The sequence below is a fragment of the Lonchura striata genome, chromosome 7 (assembly GCF_046129695.1).
Source record: "Lonchura striata isolate bLonStr1 chromosome 7, bLonStr1.mat, whole genome shotgun sequence".
NCBI lineage: Eukaryota > Metazoa > Chordata > Aves > Passeriformes > Estrildidae > Lonchura > Lonchura striata.
Window position 1 is genome coordinate 17,416,333 of NC_134609.1, and position 22,991 is coordinate 17,439,323.

General features: G+C 40.0%; 1 protein-coding gene across 1 annotated transcript in view; it reads right to left on the reverse strand.

Annotated features, from left to right (window-relative positions):
• Positions 1 to 14,063: 14,063 nt before the first annotated feature.
• The window catches only part of BTAF1 (B-TFIID TATA-box binding protein associated factor 1), a 42,429-nt gene continuing 33,501 nt past the window's right edge, over positions 14,064 to 22,991 (reverse strand). The window contains exons 26-38 of the mRNA XM_021536465.3: positions 22,095 to 22,247; positions 21,488 to 21,609; positions 21,115 to 21,282; positions 20,852 to 20,929; positions 20,642 to 20,771; positions 19,835 to 19,976; positions 19,544 to 19,674; positions 19,008 to 19,133; positions 18,107 to 18,259; positions 17,277 to 17,488; positions 16,968 to 17,127; positions 16,211 to 16,381; positions 14,064 to 15,986 (exon numbers count right to left, since the gene is read on the reverse strand). Of these exons, the coding sequence (XP_021392140.2) occupies positions 15,840 to 15,986; positions 16,211 to 16,381; positions 16,968 to 17,127; positions 17,277 to 17,488; positions 18,107 to 18,259; positions 19,008 to 19,133; positions 19,544 to 19,674; positions 19,835 to 19,976; positions 20,642 to 20,771; positions 20,852 to 20,929; positions 21,115 to 21,282; positions 21,488 to 21,609; positions 22,095 to 22,247 (1,893 nt within the window). The 3' untranslated portion in view covers positions 14,064 to 15,839. The remainder of the gene's footprint in view (positions 15,987 to 16,210; positions 16,382 to 16,967; positions 17,128 to 17,276; positions 17,489 to 18,106; positions 18,260 to 19,007; positions 19,134 to 19,543; positions 19,675 to 19,834; positions 19,977 to 20,641; positions 20,772 to 20,851; positions 20,930 to 21,114; positions 21,283 to 21,487; positions 21,610 to 22,094; positions 22,248 to 22,991) is intronic.

A 22,991-nucleotide genomic window follows, 5' to 3' on the forward strand; every position in this document is an offset into this window, starting at 1 on the left:
TGGTGGCCAAGGTGCTCATTTAGCTAGACCAACTCTGATGTGAAGTTACACACTTAGCTGTAAATGGAAAAAAAACTTCCCAAGGAAATCTGCTTTTGCCATTCTCCCATTTTGACCTGGGCCAGGCTGAACAGGCTCTGCTCTTCAAGGGAGAGATATGGTTAAAAAGGAAGAGAAAGGACTACACAGTAAGGCAGTACTGTCTTCCTATTATATGCTCATTCTTCCATGGCCAAGAGGAAATGGCTGATGGCCTGCAGACATTTCTTAGTACAAGGGAGTAATAATAAAAAATAAAGATACAAAAAAAAACACTTCCCAGAAGAAAGAAGAAACTCCCTCACTTGTACAGGTTATGGTGCAATACAGTGAAGGATCCATTAAAAAAAAACCATCAGGAATAGCACATTAGCTTTCAATATATTTCCCTTACTTACAAATGTCCCAGTTCTTCCTCTCCCTTAAGATTTAAGCTACTATATCTTCTCCCCACTGCTATGAACAATATTTATCTCACGTATAGCATGGAGCTGATGTAGCTTCATGTACCAGTTCAAAAGAGCTTACACATTTCTCTCCCAATCCTGGTGCAAAAGCAATTCCATTTCCAATACGTCTTCTGGCTCCTGTACTGCCCTACTTCTAAACTTTGTGAAAGAACCACCCAGCTGATGCTGTTGAAGCAGGACGGTATGAAATGGCTCCAGATCAGAACTCTGATTTATTTCAAATACACTGCTCTTTTTATAGAGAGCTTTGTTTAGACCAATTCTATTGGTCCTGAAGTAAAAACATCTGACACCATTTGTGTGCAGTGAATGACACAGAGTGGCAGAATTTATCTATAAACAATGTAAACAACAAGACAGATAACGAATTATTTACATTCTTTCCCAACTGTTTCCCAGACTTCTGCCTGGTTAGAAACCTTTGTTTTCTCTCTGACTGAATTGAGAATACCTACACCCAGCTTCGTAAACGTGTGTGTAAAATTTTTGCCAGCTGTCTGTGTTCAGTTTTATTCAAGAAGTCTCAGCTTCAGCAATCCACATTGTATGGCCTCTCAAGTAAACCATCCTAGTTTATTCCAATCAAGGTATCTGTCCAATGCATAAATGACAGAGTTTCACAGGATGAAAACTAAAGCAGATTTGCTGTCTGTGCTGACAGAGCAAAGCAGGTTACCAGTCTTCTATCACGAGAGAGTAAAGCAGAAATGTTGTTAAATTTGGAGGAAGACTCCTGGGAGCCAAGATTAGAAGAGCTATAGAAGCCAGAAATTCCCCAGTCAGCAATGCACTTTTAAACACAAGCCTGACTGACTGGAATGACTTATGTGCTTAAAATTACATGGACACTGAAGTAATTGCCAAACTGGGGTCAACAGCTATATCTGACACGGTGAGCCAAAACACTCCCTCCTCCTGTATGTCCCAATGTTCCTGTTCTTGAACCCGCACAAAGACCTGTGCCATTAATATGTAACTGAAGCCCTTGACTGAAAGGCTATGAAGGACCTATTCCTAAACATTTAACTAGACATTTGTCCACCTGGACAAAGATCTAGGCATGTATGTGCAGTTCATTAAAGCCAGCTGTAACCTGTGAACACAAATGAGCCAGCCAGCAAGCCTCTCAGATTTTCTGGACAGCTGTGTGTGTGCTTTCAAAATGCAGTCTGATGACATGCAGGACAAGCAGATTCTAAATCCAACTTCTGAATGAGGGCACGAACCTTGGACTGAAGGAAAACTCCTCTGGTTTTTTATCCTTGAGCCCTTCGTCTGCATTTGCTCCCAACTGATGTAATGACACCTCATCAAAATGGTTTCTCAGAATATCATACACATTGCTCTGAGTGCCTGCCACATCATTCAGAGCTGAGTGCCACAGCACAGGGAACTAGCCCTTCCTTTCAATTTGCGGCCCTTAGATGAGAGAGTTGTTAATTCAGCAGTTCATTTCAGAGAAAAGCTAATATCTGCCCCTTTTCACATCAGGTGGGGAGCTGAAAATTCAGGGTTGGCAGATCAAGCAGACTGCAGGCAGAGAGATTGCACAGAGTCAGGATGTTCTCTGACATGATCCTATTTATGAGCAGTGAACATGAATTCCTCCTTCTGTCAGTAGAGGAGAAATACATGAAACAGGGACAATATCTGAGGTCACAGCTGCAAATGCCTTTGAAGGTGAAATTGTTGGTGTGGAAAAACATTTAGTACTGTCTTAATCAAATTTCACTGTAGGGCCAAACTGAAAAAAATAAAAAAGGATGTAATTAAAAATTAAAGTCCAAAACTGTTCCTGAAAATTCCTACTCAGCTGCTGCATAACCTTGAAGCTGTCTGAACTCTCTGGCTAAATTGCCTAAAGGTGCCTCTGCACAGACCCAGAACTACCTGCCCTGGCAAAGCAGAGTAGGTCACTGTATAGTAGCTGCCTGAAGAGTACCAAAATCCAAAGAGCAAATGCTTTTGTAGACCTGCATTGCACACTTTCATTTCCCACCACCAATCCTCCACCTTTTCTCACTATTCATAAGAAAGCTTCAGTTGCAAGATATATTCAAGAAGAAAGAAAAAAAATTAGATGACTGCAAGGACACACGTGTAAGTTCCACGTGACATTGCCACATGCAACAGAAGGGCAAGATGTCAGGTGTACTGCTGTCCACTTAGCTCCTCCTCTTAGCTCCTCCTGAAGTTGCATTGCCAAGTATGAAAGCATGAACTGCCCTCAACAGGGGGCAGGTTCAGAATTCCCCAACCACCCAACAGGCATCCAACAGCCTATAAAGATGCACCTGCCCTACTGGGTTTATGAGATATTATTAGCTTCCCTTATATGCACTACAGGTAAGTGATTTATGAGCCTGCCTTGAGGATCAGCAGGTCTAGTGACCTGGTGTTATTTCTCAAAAACTTGCAATTACTAGTAATGCTTGTTATCAAACTAGAAGGCAAATTAGAATAGCCTACCATGATAATACCAACAGAGCATCTAAACCTGGACCACTCCCATGACAGAAATATTTTCTCTGATTACAGAAGACATTCTGGTAGTCACAAATCTTCTGAGGGAAAACACATAGACCAAAATTGTTGTGTTGCATCTGTGGACTAATTAGTGTCACTTCCTACATTTAAAGTGCATTGTTCAGGAGAAGTAGGGCAAAGCAAACTGTATATACTCTTCCCATATTTAAATGTGCCCTCCTATGATTCATCAGTCACTCTGTTTATTAAAATGTTTTGGAGGGGAGACTTCCTTTAGTTTTTAAAAGAAAGAAATTAAGGGCCAGAGTAATTGCAACAGTAACTGTCTTTGCAGGTACTCCTCATCACAGCCTGACACTAACTCAATGAGAAGGAATTTCTGACTGCACTTATTTCCCACACCTGTGTCATCTGGGCTGGCTTAATCTAATCAGTGCATGTTCATTTGCTGTTTTCTGCTGCTGCTCATGGTTAAGAAGTTTCCGCTCCCTGGACACTTAACGCTACATCTCTGACAGAGTTCCAGCTATCTCAGCTCTTATCTATCTAATTACTACAGAATGCAATCTCACTCTATGAAAAACTCAAGCTGGAAAAAAATTTTAAAAAGTAGATCAGCTGGTAGAACTGACATGACAAGAACTTCTGGAGAAGAAAAAGTCATAAAGTGTAGTCAGACCAAGCATCTCTTGAGCAACTTAATTTGCCCTTCTTATTGTGCCCTAAGACCAACTGTGCTTCAGAGGAAGAGCAGAATTTTATGGCAGGATTTGTATGTTGCCTTGCTCTTTATGCTTACTGGACTCTTAGGTGCTGTTTTGATAAAAATAATAGGAAAAAAATATAATTCAGCTGAACACAATTTAACCACTCACATTCCAGCTCCTTCAGACTCAGCTGCAACTCTGAAAGCATCTTGAACATTTAGCATGTTTGCAAAAAATTTCCAGTCTCCTCCTTTCCAAGAGAATACTCATTAGCAGATAGGGCAGAGCAGTAAAGATTCCTCTTTCTCAGGCCAGACTATAACTTTCCATTCAAAGTCAGTGTAGTTAATTATCTTTGAAAGTATTTGTGTTTCATCAGTGTCTAAAGGCCCCAAAGCAAAGCAAATTTTGTTAGGGCTGGCATTGCATAAGGCAGAGAGAGTGAGATTCTGTCCTGAAGCACTTCTAGTCTAAGCACGAAAAACAAAATGCGCACATAAAAGTAACAAAAGGACAAAAAAGAAATAACTTCTCTGAGATCTTACAGCCACTCAGGAATGCACTGGTCTCACCTGTAATACTTAATAAAGCCAGTCTTTTTTCCAAAAGAAAAAAACTAATTAATGTGATGATCTTTTTCTGCCCCCATCTCCATTGTAGAGAACACATATTGGTATCATTTAATTTCTGTACTTAACAAGGATATAAGGAGCTTTAATTGCTGCTTCTTTCTCATTGTGTAAAAGAACTGAGGTTGAAAGTCTGATCCCTCTTTGAAAGGACTGTGTTGGGTAGAGAGCTCTCTATCCCCAGCACTGGATTTTATTTTGTCAATGTTTCAAAGACATGGCTGTGATGTCCAATAAGGACTGGCAGCATTCAAACAAAACTTGTACACAGAAAAGCACAATACAAGAAGCTGTTTCTCAGCAATATCCTATTACATACACACTCATTTCCAACTGAGACTGAATTAGTCAAAACTATTCAATGCACTTAGGTTAACTCTACAAACCCCTTCAGATTGCAAATCAGATTGGCAGAAGCTGGAAGAAAAGGTTTGCTCAGACATTAGGAACAACTCAGGAATCCAAGTTCCCAACAGCTCTGACTCAGTCTCGCTCAGTTTCTGTTAGGCAGGTTAAAATGCTTTGTTTGTACCAAATAAAGCATAAATAACAGCTCTGCCTTTATCTGCCTCTTGCACCTCACTGCTGCTGGAGCTGCAGGAGACAATGCCCCCTCCCCCCCACCCAGGACACTCACAGAAACTTCACCTTCAGCTTCCTGCTTGTAGATTTTCTGGTGGGGCAAGGCTGGGCTCAGTGATGCAGGGGACTCCTCAAGCAGCTTTGAGTCTCTATATCTTATCAAGTCCTAGAGTCAGTATGTTGAGATTGTTTCTAATTTCAAGTTGTTCTGATCCAATCTCTCTTTTTTAGAAATGATAACAAAGTGGTGCTCTTATTAACATATTTGATGAATTACTCTAAAGGATTCAACCCTGTATTAACCTTTTTGCTCAACTTTATCCTTGGAAGAAGAGCTAACAATGCTGATTTCCTCATGCTCTAAGAGTCTGTTATCATTCCTTTGGCCCACTGAGCAGCATGTTGTCATCTTTTTGAAACAACAGGGATGTTCTTTACACTGGAAAGAAGATTAATAAAAAATTGTGTGATGTGATGTGATTTGGGGGAAACAAACTCCCTTCTCTTTCTGTATCCCCTGGAGAGTCAAGAGAATGCTTTTCAAGTAGCTGTAGGTAAGTAGCAATTACATTACCAGGACTTTTGCACTTTAGCCAAAGGAAGTTTTGCTTTAACATGCATAAAATGAACAGTCTGTGATGCAGAGACACAATCACAACCTCTCTTCCATAGGGATACACATAAAACCCAGACTAGAGCAAACAGCCTGATATCCTTACACATTCACTTTCACATTCACTCTCACAATCTGATACTTCAGATTGTGTTGCATTGTGGAAAAGTTTCAGGGTGAAAGGAATCCCACACAAATCCCACTCATATCCCAGTATATTGCAGGCCTTTACATGAACATCACTGAACAATCACTCTAGTCCATAAAAATGGAAATAGGACTGAGACTGCCATTTCCCTGTGGTGTTCCAGCTGTGCTCTAAAGGAAAGGGACAGCAGCTGGCATTTGTGCTCTGTTATGCAACCAAGATGAGGAACATTATTCCTAAATCCAAATCCTTTGGTTTAGGCATGACGAAAATACCAAATTGCTCAGAAAGGAAGTTACAGACATATGAGAAAGCTGCAACTAAATGCATAGAAACACCAAACCTGAGAGTCACAGTGAGGGACCTCTGCTGGCATTTCCTCAGGTGAGGTTACTCACAGGTCTGGACCTTTGGCCTCATCTTTAGCCAAAAGGTAAGATACAGACCTGGGAGTCCTGAATGTCACTGCTCCTGAGCATGTGTTCTTATTACCACAGTTAATTCAGAAGTATCTTAAACTAGAACTAACTCAGTTATCCACTATAACTCTCAATGAACTGTGGTTCCTTTAATTTCAAGAAGCTGCAGGCTCCAGGTACTGAGGTGCCCCTGCACCCTGGGGTGTGTCCCACTGCCTATGTGACTGTTCCTGGGGCTGGAGGAGGTGACTGGACTGTCACTGGCCGCTGCAGAGCCCTGCCCTCCACCCCCAGCAGGACAGCAAGATGGCTGCTGGACCATCTAACCCTGCAAAAAACTGCACCAGCTGCACCTCACCACAACTCCTCCCAGGATGTAAAGCCTCAGACTTTCTAGCTTCCAAAGTTTTGCTTTAGCAGAATTCACCTACCTAATCCTTTCCCCCTCTACTTGTGTTTCAGAAACTCAGGTGGCAAGAACGCACCACTCAGCAATGCAGGATGTCTCCAGCAGTAACAAATGGACTACTTTGGAAAACATAATTGCTGGGTTGGGGTTTTCAACACATCTCTGAAAACATAATCTCTTATAATTTGAGTCCTGACTATGCTACCACCTACCAACACACAGAAAGACTCACTGAAGTGGAACTGCTCTTTAGTCTCACCACGATTAACACCTGCCACAGGAGATGTAAATTCCCTAGCAGCTGTGAGCTAGGATTAGAACAAAGTTGAGGTTTTTGTGGGTTTGGGTTGTGTTTTTTCTTTCAATGAAGAGGAAAAATAAAGAGCTTTAAGAGACATAGAAGGCAATATTTTTTTTCTGTTTTCTCTTTTCCCACTTCTCAAACACAAGAGATTTTTTCCCCCCTTTCAGAATTTGTTTTGGAAACTTTAAATGCTGATGGGGAAATTTGTTGCAATAATTTTTAGAGCAACCCTCCTTCCTATACTTCATGTCCCCCACCAAATTTATTTTACCTGAACTACCTGCATCACTAGGTACTTCCTAAAATACAATTTACAGTTCATGAAACATTTTCTGCACATTTGCAGAGAACTGGCTGATTACATGGTCCCAACAACTTTTTGCAACTCAGCAACTGACCTGGATGTAACACTTTCTCTCTTGACATCGTGTTTTCAAGCAGCCAATGGTAATTCCCCAACAATTATCAGTCATCCATGGGAAGAGAAGACAATTTCCAACTCCCAAATATTTAGGGGAATGCTTCTTGCTCCTCTCATCCCCCTGTAAAGTAGAATTGACACGTTTATAACAGCATTGAATTTCCAGCTACACAACAATTCTAGTTCTCATAAGGTCAGATAAAAGTTTGAAATAGTGATGCCTAACATTTTTCTTATTTTGTGAACTACTTTAAAACTAATGTCTGAATCTGATGGAGGTATGGGTTGGAGTATGGGGAAATAGCAGAAATTTATGTCTGTCTTGTACAGAAAACTTGTATCCAGATTAAAAAACACTATTCTAGTGAAAATTTTAAGGTATTGAGTTGTCGCAGACAGAGAAAGATCTTGATGCTCTTCAGTTACTTTGAATTCCTCTGAGTGTTGATATACAAAAGTTAATGATATACAAGGCAAGAATGCATCCAAAGTCTCTCAGTATGCAAGAAATCTACTTCTGCCATTGTGTCCTTAGCTTAAAAAAATCTTAATTAGCAACTGGTCCAATCTTTTAATGAGTCTGTAACATCCTTTAACTCTGCAGTAACATGCCATTGACATTGCCTTTCCTATTCTAATGTGAGTTAAATTAAGGTTTAACTTTTACTCATCTCCTAACTTTCTCAACTGTGAATAATCCTCACTGCTCAGTGATTTGGCTGGTATTTGTTACCTGGGACATGCTGCTTAATTGCTACTACCTGTCCTAACAAGCCCTCTGGCTGAGACAGCTGACAAACGTCTAAAAACAAAATTAAAGGGGAAAACAGCAACAAATCCTCCTCATTTTAACTGGGTGGTGTGAAAAAGGGGTTACCTCATCAGCTTTTGTAATTTTCAGGGATTAATTACACGATAATGTTTGCTGCAGAGGAGTTTATGAGGCAATAAATAGCTTTTGTGGCTGATTAAGTGCCAAAGCAAAGCTGATAAAGGCATCTAATAATTGCAAAAGCCATTTAGTGCCTTGAATACATCTCTTGTCACGGATGCATGTCTTACTCTGACAGATCAGCAGCAGGCTAAGGAAACGGAGAGGGGCCCTCCTTGCCTTCAGAGACCTTGTAACTAGAAAAGCCCACAAAGTGTACAAGTGGGCCCCAGATCTGGGGTGATGCTCACCTACCAGCAATCCAAACAAATCCAAAAAAACCCGCAGCTGGAGCCGTCGCTTTCGCTGTCTGCAAACGCCCCGAGAGCGCGGAGGCACCGCCCGGGCCCGCGCAGCGCCAGCCCTGCCCGCCTTGCTCCGGGCTTGGGGCCAGGGCTGGATTCTGGGGCTCACACCGGCAAACCCGGCAGGGGGATGAAATGGGAAGACGGAATTTGAGGCCGGCTTGCGCTGGGCAGCCGCCATCAGCGGGACCTCCGAGGGCGGGGGACGCTGCCAGGATCCCACAGCGTGCCCAGCCCGCAGCACTGAGGGGCAGCCCTCCATCCCTCGCCCCGTGAGGGCGATGGCCCGAGCCCCAGGAGCAGGGAGAGACTCGCGGTTCTGAGGCCCTTTCTTCTGTTATGCCACTTGGAGAGTGAGGGGTAGCGAGGGTGTGAAGGCAGGGAGGGTTAGGTTGGATATTAGGACAAGGTTCTTCACCCACGGGGTGTTTGGGCACTGAGCAGTCTCTCCAGGGAAGTGGTCACAGCACCAACCCTGACAAGAGTTCAAGAGCTGCTTGCACAACGCCTTCGGAACACAGCGTGGCTCTCAGGGCAGCCCTGCGCAGGGCCAGGAGCCTCGTGCGTCCCTTTCAATTCAGGATACTTTGGTGTCATGACTCTGTATCACTGCCGGCGTTGGGCCTCAGCTCGTGTGGAAGGGTTGTTATTTCTCTCTAAGTTTCTGTGCAGGTGCAAGAAGCTGTGGCGTGTTTGTAGCCATCTGCCACTTAAACTGATGGGAACTTAGAGTCTGGCTGGTTTGTTTTCTCCTTTGGGGTGGCACAGCATGCTCCTGTGGTGGTGGTTGGAGCCACTTTTCCTGCTTAAGTGGGAAGGGGATGAAGCAGCACACACCAGGTTTCCAGTGGTTAGGCATTCTAATCTCTTCCACAGCGGTACTGCGGTGGCTTTGCCAGCTGTGACCACATCTATATTGGAGGCAAAAATACTGCACAGTGGGAAACTGAACAGAGCCAGGGAAAATGGGCTGATGGCAAGTGCATCTCATGTCCCTTCGTCCTCCTTTGCTTTCCCTGCCCTTACACAGCCCATGTAAACTGTCATGGATTTTGGTGCTTTTTCACTCTCTTTGCCTTGTTTGCTGCCTTTGCTCTTCAGCTCATAAATAATAGGCACAGCCAAAGACTGATGCAACTTCTAGCTGTGAGAACACAGAGTTCTGCATTTTATAAACAATAATTAACTACTGCTGACTGTCGGCCGTGAGAAGCCTGAAATGCTGATCACATCTTGCAGCTCTCACCAGGGCAGCAAAGAAAGCAGAAGTACCAACTTTGAATTCTGTCATGTTGTCCTTTCCAGCTTGCAAATGAATTGATGATTTAACTGATATGATGCCTAAGTGGGTGAGCTTTAAATTAGTCATAAGCAGACAGACGCTGGTGGGCTGGCACTTACTGCTGGTTTGTTATTCTGCATGATTCTTTCCTCTGCCATATCTTGAATGTGAGCATAGGCTGCATTTTGACTTTATGCCCAGAAGTGAACTTTGCCTGTGTTTATATGAATCCAAATGTGTCCAAATGAACATGAAATAGCACCTGAGTCCCTAAAGTTTAGTTGACAAGTTTGATTGTTGTGCTTTGTGAGTGATAATAATTGCAAAATAGAGACCAAGAATGGACAGTTGCAAGTGTCCCAGAAGTGTTTTATAATCTGGACTGTGTGGAGGCAAGGGCAGCATGAAGAAATAGATCAGAATACAGTGCAGCATCTTCCTAAAGGCACACTTGTTTTGATAATGCAAAGTCAAAAGACAGTTTTGCTGTTAAGTGAGGCAACTCTGATTCACAAGAAAGGCAGGAATTGGAAAGCATCGTTTTCTGGGAGTTGATGTATTTTTAATGTCTTCCCTCTCTGGCTACAGCAGAGATCATGACAAATTCAACTAATTCTTTTTGAGCTCTGTTCTTGCAAAAGCAGATTTTAACATCTGCTTTAGCTCTTCCCTTGGCTTACAATTGTAGATTTCTACTCAAAGGCTTTATTTCTCAGATGCTGGGCTGTGATTGATAATTAAATCTCTGTAAGTGCAGTATGAGTCATGAGAAACAGGGTGAGAATACATAAATGTGCATCTAGAGAGCACAGTATTTACTCAGAGAGCTAACACTGAAACAGCAGCAAAAAGCACACAAGTTAACCACATGAAACGCTTGGGCCGCTCCACTGAGCAGTATTCCCTTTTCTCAATGGAGTAGCTAAGCACCCAGCCTACATAAACTGTGAAATGTAATTACCCTGACATATGGGAAAACTCTGGCAGGCACAGTCTTGGCATGGACAGCACAGCATAGTCCTGCAAAGGCCCTGGAACTGAAGTATATTGGAGACATGGCCAGCATGTTCTGATAGCTCAGCTATTTCTGAGTCTCTCACTGAACTGCAGAATAGTTCACTTTGCTGCATCCCTGAGCAGCCATTTGACAGGATGCAGGGTATCCCTCCTTTCTCCCCCTTCCTGCAGCTTTTGCACCTGAGGCTGAATTATGAGTTTGAAGTTTCTGCTCTCTGGATCAACTTCCTTCCCTCATCTGAAAAGGGAAAATAAGCAGTAAATGTTTTCCTTTAGTATGTGGAATTACTCTTACAACTTAGTGAATCCTGGTCTGAATTTTACTTTAAAAGAAAACACTTAAGAGTCTGTGATTGTTGATTACTTCGTATATTGTCAGACACCCAAGTTAGCTACCCACATGACTGAGCAAAGAACAAAGGACTTTTTAAAGGTTTGATAGCCTTAAGGAAGGACAGCCTAACAAATTTCCTAAACCCACATGTGCTGGTTTGTGCAGATGCATGGCTGGTGGGTACAACTTGAGATGTAAAGTTGCAAATTTGGACCCCAGTGTCCACAAGAAGTTAATGTCTTAACCTTGGCAAAAGACAACTTTCTTGTCTTCTTGCCTATCTACTGCAGCATATGCACAGTGTAATCATACTGTACTTAGGTGTCACCCAAGAAAAAAAAATATAGAAGTGCTTGGCACAGACTTTCTACTCTTTATGTTAAACGTACCTGTTAAAATGGAAGAAAATTAGGGTTAGTTTGTTATTGCATAAGGCTTATGAATGGAGAGGACTTAGCATTATGAGCACCCTGCTTGCTCCAACCAACAGAGCTCATCTCTGGGTTCATACCAGCAGAGCTCTGCCCGTGCACACACACAGCAGATGAAGAGCATCTCCTTTTGAGTGACATCCAAGATTACAGGATTGTCAGTGTGAACTTAGATCTCTGTTACCCTGCTGCTATCTGGTCCTCCCAGGAGGGGAGTGGAACTCCTGTACTGCAGAGGGTAGGGTTGTCAGTCTCACACCAAAGGAAGCTTTCCCTTGCTAGGCAGAATCCCTGAGTCTGGTCTGGCTGCCAGAGTATCAATTAAATCCGGATTCCTGAACACGAAGTTGGCCTTAAAAACAGTGTAACTGAACAGATACTTCCAAACCTGCTGTAGAAGAGAATACTGGAGAACTAGTAGAGGTACTAGAAGATAGGGAACCAACTGAAAGGATTTCTGATACAAATTCAAAGGTCATGTCAATTAACAAACCACTGAAAGAATTCAGATGGATTATCATCTCTATAAAAACCCTTATATTCAGAAAACTGTCCTTGAAAGTAATTCACTTAAGTGTGATTTGAAAAATAATTTTTACTCTAAAGCCTCTCTGCCTGGTTTAAAGAAAGAACTCCATCTTCCAAGCTTTTGATTACAAAGCAACTTAGCACAACTTAGTTACTGCTGTGATCCTTAAAAACTTTAAAACTTGCCCTATGCCAAAGCTCTGTTTACACTGCACACGAAGCTAGATTTAACACTACATTATTTACCATTTGTAAGCAAGGTAATAAAAACTTTGGTAGGTGAATATAGTTTCATCTTAGAAGTTTTCCATAGTTTCTAATATAGCCTAAAAATTGCCCTACTTCTGCTAGAATTAAGGCTTAATTAGAAATGCCTTTGCCTTACAACCTGCAGAACCATAAGACAGTAGGAAAGCTGGGGATACCACTAATGGTAAATGTAAGCATTTGACTTTAAATCTGGTAATCTTAAGGTAAAAATGTAAGATTTGCTTTAGTCCATTATCTTTACAGAAGACTCAACTTGAACTAATTTGAGTTAAACTAAATCACTATGTATACCTTGGATATTTGGTGTAATTTTGCTTTCAGCAAGCCTAGAAAAAAAAGACTTACAAAAGCATTAGGGAGGATAAAAAAACAACCTAGAAACTTGCAATAGCTATAAGTAAATTTGCAGAAAGCAAGCAGCTTCCTGCCTAAGTGGAAAGATAACATGCATGGAGAAAGACAGACTTGTTAGATGGAATTCTTGGTTAAACTAAGTACAACAGACACAGCAGAAGGTGTGTTTATGCAGACCTGGTGCATGTTTGCAGAAGGCAGTTCTCCATTTAGTTTTAAGTAGGACTTCAAACAGTCCTTTAAGTTTGGTTTAAAAGCAGCATTATGTGTATAGCTGTTTCAAAGTAATTTCCTTCCAGCCCAGAATGTAGTCACCAGTCAGAGGTACTTAGTTTTCACAGGTTAGCAAGCTCTGAATCAGGAACTACATTAGTTTGGAGATCTGGCTTTGGTGACTATAAGTGGTTTATTGATGCTGTTAAACGAGAGACTAGTTTAACTCGGTGCAAATTACACACAATGCATCAAACCTTAAGTATGAGGCAGTGGAGCAGGTTGTCCAGAGAAGATATGGATGGCCCATTCCTGGAAGTGTTCAGGGACAGGTTGAACAGATCTTGCAGCAATCTGGTGTACTGGAAGGTGTCCTTGCCCATGGAAGGGCTTTGGAACTGGATGATCTTTAGGGTTGCTTCCAACCCAAAGCATTCTGAGCCTACGCATGGTTCTACTCAATTCATGCTTCTTTGGGCCTCCAGTGACTCCACCTGCAATCAGTCAAGGCTTAGGTTGCATCCTCATTAGCAAGTGACAACCTGTACTAGGGGCAGAGCTGGAGAGCAAAATGGTCAGTGCTAAGAATCTGACATATCTGAAGGTTTTGTTTCAGTCTAGAAATAAACTTTCCTATTCCAGCCCAGATTGTGGTCTGGTCCAGCTGAATACCCGTTAAAGAGATCAAATGCAGTTAGAGGCATTCGAAGAGCTATTTCCTGCTGGAGTTTTGCTGTAAGTGAATACAGTTTGTGCACTGAGGACACTGCACAAACAAGCCAGATCCTGGCAAGTGCTCTGCTAGTTTGAGAAGCACTGAAGAGCTTTTTGTTAAATATTAAGGTAATAAAATCCTATTTTTTATATAGTTGGTGCAGTGCTCCTGTTGGGTTACATTTCAAAGCATTAATTCACAGAACTCTTAAGATCAATCAGTACATGTAATAATCTTGAAGTAATTATTCTAGGTTCTGCTTTCCCCTGTTTTTCAGGTGCAGAAGTGTTCTTGATGTAATATCCAAGAGAGCCATTGCTAAAATTATTATGGTTGCATAGCAACCTCAATATGATAAATAAGTGGCTTTAAAAAGTCCTATGCTATTTCTTTCCCAACAGAACCCAAAAAGTTTCTTACCACTGCACCTAATAAAACACTTGAAGAAAAACATATGCAATTTTTACCACTAAAGAAGTTTCTTTATTCAAATATCTTGTTATTTCTAGGCACTATCACCAAGTTACTGCACCAAGTTATTTTCAAGTACGCATTATTCCAGCATTGTAACTTCTCTGCAAACACCACCAAGCCCCTTCTTGTCTCCCCTGCTTGGATCATCAGCTGAAAGCACAATAAAAATAGTCTGAAGGTAGAAATTAACTAATATAACACTCATAATCCAGCTGTAATTTCCAAAAGCATTGGGTTTTTTAAACAGCCAGAAAAAAGTCTTCCCTACAGAAACAAAACTAAATATGGACAAACCCAACATGCAACTTATATTCCCAGTTTGTTTTATTTTCATGGAATGCTAATTTAGTTACAATCTGGCAGTTCATAACTACTGAAATGTGACATGAATTCTTCTCCAATGCTATAGAACTGTCTTGATTTATATAGTTTTAAAACAATCTTATTTTACAATAGTTGAGGTCTCTGGTGGTTTTTAAGCTCTGATGCTTAAGCACACTGCAAGCTATAAACCTTAGGTTTTATATTTATATATATATTCTATGTATTCAGACAACTGCTGTAAGTTATCTACAACTTAATATTTATAAAAAGTGCATATACTGGTACATATGCACATCTAGAAACACACTTATACTGCCTCCCTTTTTTATAAAAAGCTGCATAACATACAGCCATATTATTCTCACTCACTGCTATTAAAGTCTTTTACTATCTTTGTTACACAACTTTAACTATTCAATTACCTCAAGCTGAATGTAGGTATTTCTATGTATATTTTCTCCTAAAGAAAAAAAGTCCTCCCTATTCCTTTAAGAAGCTTTAAATCATGCATCAATTTAGTACACAGTCACTTTTAGCATGGATTTTAGAATCCTAGACAGTGTAAAATCTACTTCTGGAAAATGTCTGTCTGTATATTTAATTTCTTCTTTTAGTTACAAAAAATATATAGGATTGAAACATATGGAATACATGCATCTCTCAAAGTGGCTATATTCTAGCCTTATAGATAAATTAAAAAAGTACACCCCTGCTAACAGGATGCAAACATGGCCTCAAATAGGCCATTACCTGTATTTAATAGAGCTCATTACATTAAAAAGTTCAAGTCAGCTGTTCTCACAAGATGGTGTCAAAAAACTGAAGAGCATGATATATATATAGTCAATAAACAAAGGTCGGTGCACAGGCCTAGTGCCATTCCATTCTTCCATACTTTCAAGGCTTCTAGGCTTTGCCTCTGGTGGCATAATTCCTGAAATGATCTGAATGAAAGCTTAAGTTGAAAACTGCTTTTTAAATACACCATAAAAACAAGTTGTGTTTAAAAGAAAAATGTACACTGAACAACCTGAAGTACTCACTGAAACAACTGTACAAAACTATTATAGATACAGAAAGAAATAATGGTGGACTTAACTGCAAACACAAGTAACACTTGTTAACAGATGTAAAAACCTGCTTTGTTTTAATTCTTCTACCAAGTAAGAATTTGCAGTTGTTCAGAACAAGTAAAATTCAAACCACCTCACAATGTTTACATTTAAAGTTTTTATACAGTGCAAACGTTTAAGACAGAATAACTTCCCAGTGAAACAGCTGACACTACTTCATGCCAGTCTTTTGAAGATTCTTCTTTCAGTACGTCTATTTACACATTAAGCTAAAGGTTCACTCTATATGCTTTGAAATTTGCTGAATATCAGCAGAAAAATATGTGAACTAGCAGCAGTTGTATTACAAATATGTGGTGGTTACTTTAATGAATGCATAAAGTTTTCAAGACTGTATTCAGTGTCATACTGCTCTTGATCCCATAGTTCTCCAAGGTTTTCGAGTACTGATTTCATTGATGCTTTGCCAGAAGAGGTAGAGGTATCTGCTTTTTCAGTTTTGCCATCCTTCACAAAAGAAAAAAATTCCTGTTAATATACAGAATAATGTTTTCAAGAACCTAATAAATTCTTCAAGTCTGATAATATCAATTCCTCCTGTTGTTCAGAGAGCCATCTACTATTCATCAGTCCAACTTAAACATTCATGTGAATAATTTTATATTTCAAAGCAAAGCTTCTCCCTAAGCTGACTCTATTTTTGGTAGGGATTTGTAAAACTGTTTCTTTACCTTGTCGAGAGTGAACAGATCAAGAAGCTGTTCTGTTCCCATACTCTGTAGGCTTGCATTTTCTTGGCTGATCACTGTATTTGCAATATTCATTTTGAACTTTTGAAGACCCATGATCTTCTCTTCCAGAGTTCCTCTGGTTATCAGGCGATATACATTAACAACACGTTTCTGAAAGAAAAAGCACACTTAGCTAAAAAGTATCATCTCAGGTACTCAGTAAACCATAACCTTTTAGTGTTCTCTCATGGATAGTCTAGAAGCAGTTTGGCTTGGAGCCACCCTTCAGTAACTTTACTCAGAGTCTGACAGACATTAGATGGAAAGCATGAGACTATGCCACTATAGAGTAGAAGCATCTTCAGTTGCCTCCGTACTCTGAAAGAATTCACTGATTTTTACAGCTCTGGGGGAAGAATACCAGCAGTCATTCTTGCCCTGTCTTGCACCAGAGAAGGACAACCCTGTGGGCTGTCCCTTCAGTTCCTTGTCTCAGTCCTCAGTCATCTCTTCCTCCACCAAAGGATGATTCTTCTCTGGCCTCTCCCCAGCAGCTCAGGAAGTACAGAAGAGAAGAATTGCCAAGCTGCAGGTAGAATAAGGAAGTATGCACTTCAGCAGCTGGAATATTTGCAAGAAATAAGTATGAATGGAAGCTTGGTAGAAACCTAGAGATGTTACTGTGTTATACATTACAAACTCTCTCAAAGTTCAGCAAGAGAAAAGCCACCCTTATGGGAAATGAAGAGGTTTTCACCTGCCCAATGCGATGTGCCCGATCCATGGCTTGCAGGTCTCTCATTGGGTTCCAGTCATGTTCCACAAACACAACTGTGTCAGCCCCTGTCAAGTTAAGTCCCAGTCCACCAACATGAGTGGTGAGCAAAAGAACATCTATAGACGGGTCATTATTAAACCTGCATACAAGAAAAAGTTAAGTGTGGTAAGTTTCATTTCAGTAAAGAATTTATGAACCTCATCTGCTCTGAGGCAGACAAAAAACCCAATTTTGCACCATATAAATAATACAGTTCTTTAAAGCTGGGCTCATACTAGTTATGCATACCGGGAAACAATAGAATGTCTCTGCCCAGCAGGAATGCTACCATCAAGTCGTAAGTAGGTAACTGAAGGTAACTGAGGTCTGAGAAGGTCATGCTCCACTATATCCAGCATACTCTTCAGCTGACAGAAGATAAGCACTCTGTGCTGGGCCACAACTGCTTCTGTACCACTTTCTGAAGATCCACCATTCCCCAAACCACAGTCTAGTAGCAGCTTTAAGTAAAAGAACATTAAAATGTATCATTAAAATTACAGTAGAGCTCATGTAAATATTGACATTCCTTGATTATCAAAAGTAGAAATTAGAGAAACAAACTGCAGAAGGAAGTATCTAAATGACAGTCACTTAAACAAGAAAGCAAAGTTTATCTTCCCTGTCAAAAACTTGAAAAACTTGAATGTCATTAAAAAATGAAAAACTTGAAAGTCATTAAAAAATAAAAAAAAAAACATTTTCTTCACTTACTGAAATTCTATTGTAAGTAAAGCTATGGTAATGCAATCTAACTTTATCAAGGAAGTAGTCTCCTGTGTAATAAAAATTAAAGAAAAATCTGCAACAAGAGGGACAAGAATAAAACAGAAGGTTTTTCATATGCCAATAAGTTATATAAACATCATTGCCATAAAGATTGTGTTTCTCCCTCCCTCTTAAAGTATCAGGAAAAATAAGGCATATCCCTGAAACACCCTTGCATTCTTTATCATTTACTACTTAATTTTATTTAAAAGAGTGTTTCTATTGATGAAATCTTAAATAAAACATCCTAAGCTGATGACAGAGCAGCAGAGACATTTGGGGAATTTAAAGCACAACACATGTCCACTTACTTGTTTCAAAGCAGACAGCTTAGGTGCATGTTGGATATCTCGAAGGGATGAATTCTGAGCTGCAAGTTGCTCTGTAATTCTCTTGTATTCTGGATGTTGGGTTGTAAGCACTAATGCTGGATGGTTGCAGAGCTTCCGCAAGTACTGCAATGCCTTTAATTATTTAAGAAATGAAGTTCAAAGAAATAATAATCAAGAACACAGTCACAGAAAAAAAAGATTAACAGAATTAACTGTAAGTACAGGGGTCACTCTGCCACATTCCACAATCTGGACTTTATGGCATATTTTCAAAGTTACACATTTAAAACCTGCATTTCAAATTGTATCCAAACACTGGTACACTCATTGTGATCTTGGTCCCTTCTTTCAGGAAAAATGCAAGGATTACCATTTTCCACACTTTCATTTGAGTCTGCAGTAGAGCAAATGAATTTGGGAACAGTTTGAGAAGAATTGTTTCCAATTAACCAAGAGTTAATCTTCAAATCTAAAAGATCATGAACCTTCATAAATTCATATCTACGTTTAAGGAAACATTTTGTCCATGTTTTAGAATTTTAATGTTAAAGTGCAAGAGTGGATGCAATCAGAATTACTTCCCTCATTCTGAGGTTTTGCTCTCTCAGTATTTAATTTTTACAAGATCCATAAAATATCGGAACACCAATCAAGCAGATCACATTAAAAATATGACGTAGTGTTATGCTTCATAAAGCACAAACCCATAATTTAAGCATAACAGCTATACTTCACATTCCAGCCATAAATACTCTACTTAGATCATATGACCACAAATGTCTAAGTTTACTATTCTGACTTTCATTTTTTACTAAACCTATAAATACAGTTAACAAAAATGTACGTACGCGGCAATAAAAATTACTGAAAAAATCTGTACCTGAAATACATGACCTGTAGATTTAAGCTTTGGTTTTTCAGTTTCTTCATTCAGTGAAATTGAAGAAACTGTTTCATCAATATCACATTTGGCACGAGACTTGGCAAAATCTTCGTAAAGCTGAACCTGCAGACCAGACAAGAGTGTGTTTTTTCTGACAGATTGCCCTATTCAGAGTTTAGTTTCAAGTTAAAATTCTGATTTATCATACAAGAAAGCTATTTCGTATGTAACACAAGATAAACATTAATAACAGAATCTCTTGCCATTTGTTTTCTTTCAGCTTGGAGAGTGTTACTGAAAAACAATCTGCAGATGCCTACATGTTGTTCCTGATCAATGCCCAAAATAAAACCCAAGAAACATTCTATTACTACAGGACTGGAATTAGTGTTTTTAACACATACTACAAAATTCTTTTAGTACATCCAGAGAATGTCAGAGCTGATATCAGATTGACACAGGAATACAGAATTCATGCCTTTGAAGTCTTAAATGTGCTGAAAAATAAACTTTCAGCCACCTTTTAAGCATACCTGTAGAGGACTGAGAATACAGTAATAATCTTGAATAATTTTGGGTGGAAGATCTTGCAGCACATCCTCTTTCATTCTCCTTAGCAGGAATGGCAGGACTTGGCGGTGCAGAGCTTCCATTGCAAGTACCCCTAGTGAGAACAACAGCACCAGTGTTTTAAAAGAAAAACATTTTTCAAAACATACAATCTCTTCAGTCTCTGCTGTTAGAAATAACCACATTTCTTTTCTTAGCAGTTCTCATTTAGAAGGCTAAACCAAAAGCCTAAAGATGAAACATTTGATCCTTACCAGCCTCTTGTTCTCGACTGGAGCTTCGGGCATCTCTGCTTGCCAGGATTGGTTTGCCATAACGAGCTGCAAACTGGCGCTCAGTGCCCAGGAATCCTGGCATTAGGAAGTCAAACAACGACCACAACTCTAAGACATTGTTCTGAACATAAAAGAAAGATTTGACAAATTATTTTCATAAGTAATAAGTTGTTGCAAGGTATCAGAAAATATTTCCATACATATTTAAAACCCTACAAGCCTCACACCACAACCCACTCCCTAGCTCCTGGAGCTTTGGTGGCTCTTTCATCCATCTAAGTAACAGAAATACCTTTGCATGCACTTGAATGTAAAAATGGACTTCCCCCTGTGCCCAGTGCCTTAAGCCACACCCAGAGTTTTCCTGGTTAACAAAACCCAGGACACACCAGTGCTCTTAGTCCTGGGTGAGACAGATACTGCACAGCCATGTCATTCGGACAAAGCTCAAAATCTGGAGATCTCAGAACTGAGTTTCCTGCTAATTTTACTTGAGGCATAGGGAAATGGTATCTTCCTTGCCTGACACTTAAAGAGGAAGTGGGAGAGGAAGTCTTGCTGCCAGCTTTTGAACCCCATTAATATGACAAAACTTGCATTCATTTCCCTATACAGAGGTATACCAGGAAAGGGAAAAGATGTAATTTTGAGCATTTAGAAATGAAAAGCTGTTTTACAATGTATACTTTGAACAAGATGATTGTTAAAAGGTACAATAAAACTGAGTGTAAGATAGGTTTATCTTGTTTGTTTTCTATTATTCATCCAAAATAGAAAATCAGTTACCTGGATTGGTGTCCCAGAAAGTATTATCCTGTAATTAGCAGTCAGCTGTTTTACTGCTTTTGACAACTTTGTTTTTCCATTTTTTATTACATGGCCTTCATCAAGAATGCAGTAATTAAACTTAATATTTCTAGAAAAGAAGAACACAGACTTAAGTAGCATTTAAAACTCTAAGCGATTAAACACCTCAGAAAACAAGCCAATTCTTACCTGAAGAAGTCAATGTCATTTCTTACAACATCATATGAAGCCACTATGAGATTGTGTCTTTTCACCTGGTGTTGCAATCTTAAGAAAAAAAATGAGGAGTTAATTTAAGTGTTCCTTACATGTTATTATTTCAGCCTTTAAAGATACCACCACAAATGTTCCCATGCCCACAAACTATGCTTCAGTAGTAGTAGTGAAGTAAATGGAAAAATTCCATGTATGATATTTTACCCTAAACCAGTTATAAATGCAAGATGGGTTACCTTGCTCTCTCAGTAGGAGGTCCTGTATAGTGCAATGGATTAAGATATTCTTTTGAGCAAAATTTGCCCACTTCATCCACCCAGTGTCCTGTGAGTGTAGGAGGACACACCACCAAGGAGGGAAGAGGAACACTGTCCACCAGTTTTGTTCTTGCATATTCTTGAGCCCTTGAAGAGTATAAAACAGTTTTAAAAAAACTGTTTTCCACAGAACAGTTGAGGTGGGAAGGGACCTGTGGAGGCCACCTGGTCCAAACCCCCTATCCAAGCACAGCCACATATAGTCACAGCTGCCCAGCACTATGCCCAGATTGATTACCACACAAGACCTAACATTAAAGTCTAAGACAGAATGTGATTTGTTTAAGCTTACCTGAGGCAGTGATCACCTGCAAGAATGCAAATGGATTGTAAAGTTTTTCCTAAGCCCATGTCATCACAAAGAATTCCATGAAGTTTGTATTTATTGAGAAATGCAAGCCAGTTCACTCCATCCTGAAATCAGAAAAGAAGGAGAGTGCCTCAAATAAAACCTGGCTTTTTGCTAGCTGAGCTTCAGTTCACACATCCATATGTTCAATGACCCAGCATTGCCAAACTAGGAGTTGGTTTCCCACTCTACTACTGCATCTACTACAGCCCATTCACTAAAAGCAGGGGGAATAATGGGAAAAACAAACACCCAAATGGTACAATGAGGCCTGACAGTGATTTGCTGCCAGAGTCAGTGTTAGCAAGGCACAGCCCACTGGCCATTCCCAGAAAAAAAAAAGCAAAATCCAGGAATGGGAAAATACATCACTAGAACTGTATAAGAAGCATGCATTATTTCATTTGCTCCTCCTTACCCGAAGTCCAAGATACACACTGCACAACTGAAACCAAACACTCAAAAAATCCACAAGAAAAATGTATCTGAACAACTCCTACTACCCCAGGAAGCTGTATCAGACTGGAACTTTTAAAGTATAAGCTGTTACCTGCTGGTATTTTCTGAGCTCTGCTTTGATTGGTACTGGAATTTCATAATTTTCCAGTTTTTTTCCATCCAGTAATTGTTCCAGAAAGTGACGTTCTTTAGCCTTCATTCTGATTAATTCTTCAGACATGTTTGGTGGGTCTGGTATACCAGCCTAAGGTAACATTTTTAAAGCAGTCATGTAAGGGCTATAAGACTTAACTGCCACACAGAGAACTTAAACCTCATACTACTCAGATATTTTAAACACACAAAGATCTGCAATCGTCTCAACTCTATGATTCTAAACTCAGAACTTAAATACAAGAGTTAGCTATACTTGTTTGATTAATTGTAGGTCAACACATGCAGGGTTGTAAGGTGCAAGAGACAAAGATTCTAAGATTCTACAAAGACTGAGCTATTCTACCTCTAATCAGAGGGTTTATCTGGCTGGTTAGAGAATCCCATGATACCCAACTCCTCTTGAGCCACAAGCTACCATCCAAAGTTTGATGGATTTTTTTCCTACTTAATAGAATTAGATCTAAAGTGATACTGAAACCCATAGGATGAATTCAAGCATTTGGAAACTATTAGGAGGAGAAAAAAAAAACCTAAACCCCTCTAGGTTTTTAACAGCTGACCTTTACTTCCTAAGTACTCCCCATACCAGGCCAAAAGCCCAAAGAAGGCATTTGGGGGGCCAAATATGCTCATTCTTCCTTGCTAATAACATACAGCAGCAGCAAAGGCACTGCTATTTTCCCACCATCACATCTGTCATCCCATTTTTCTGGGCCTCTTCCATCTTTAGTCAGCTTTACTTCAACACTCATCTTACTAATCTGTAAGCCCACTTACAGAGGGCTCCTGGCTAAAAAAAAAAACTTTGCCAAATAATCCCACTGTGTATGTG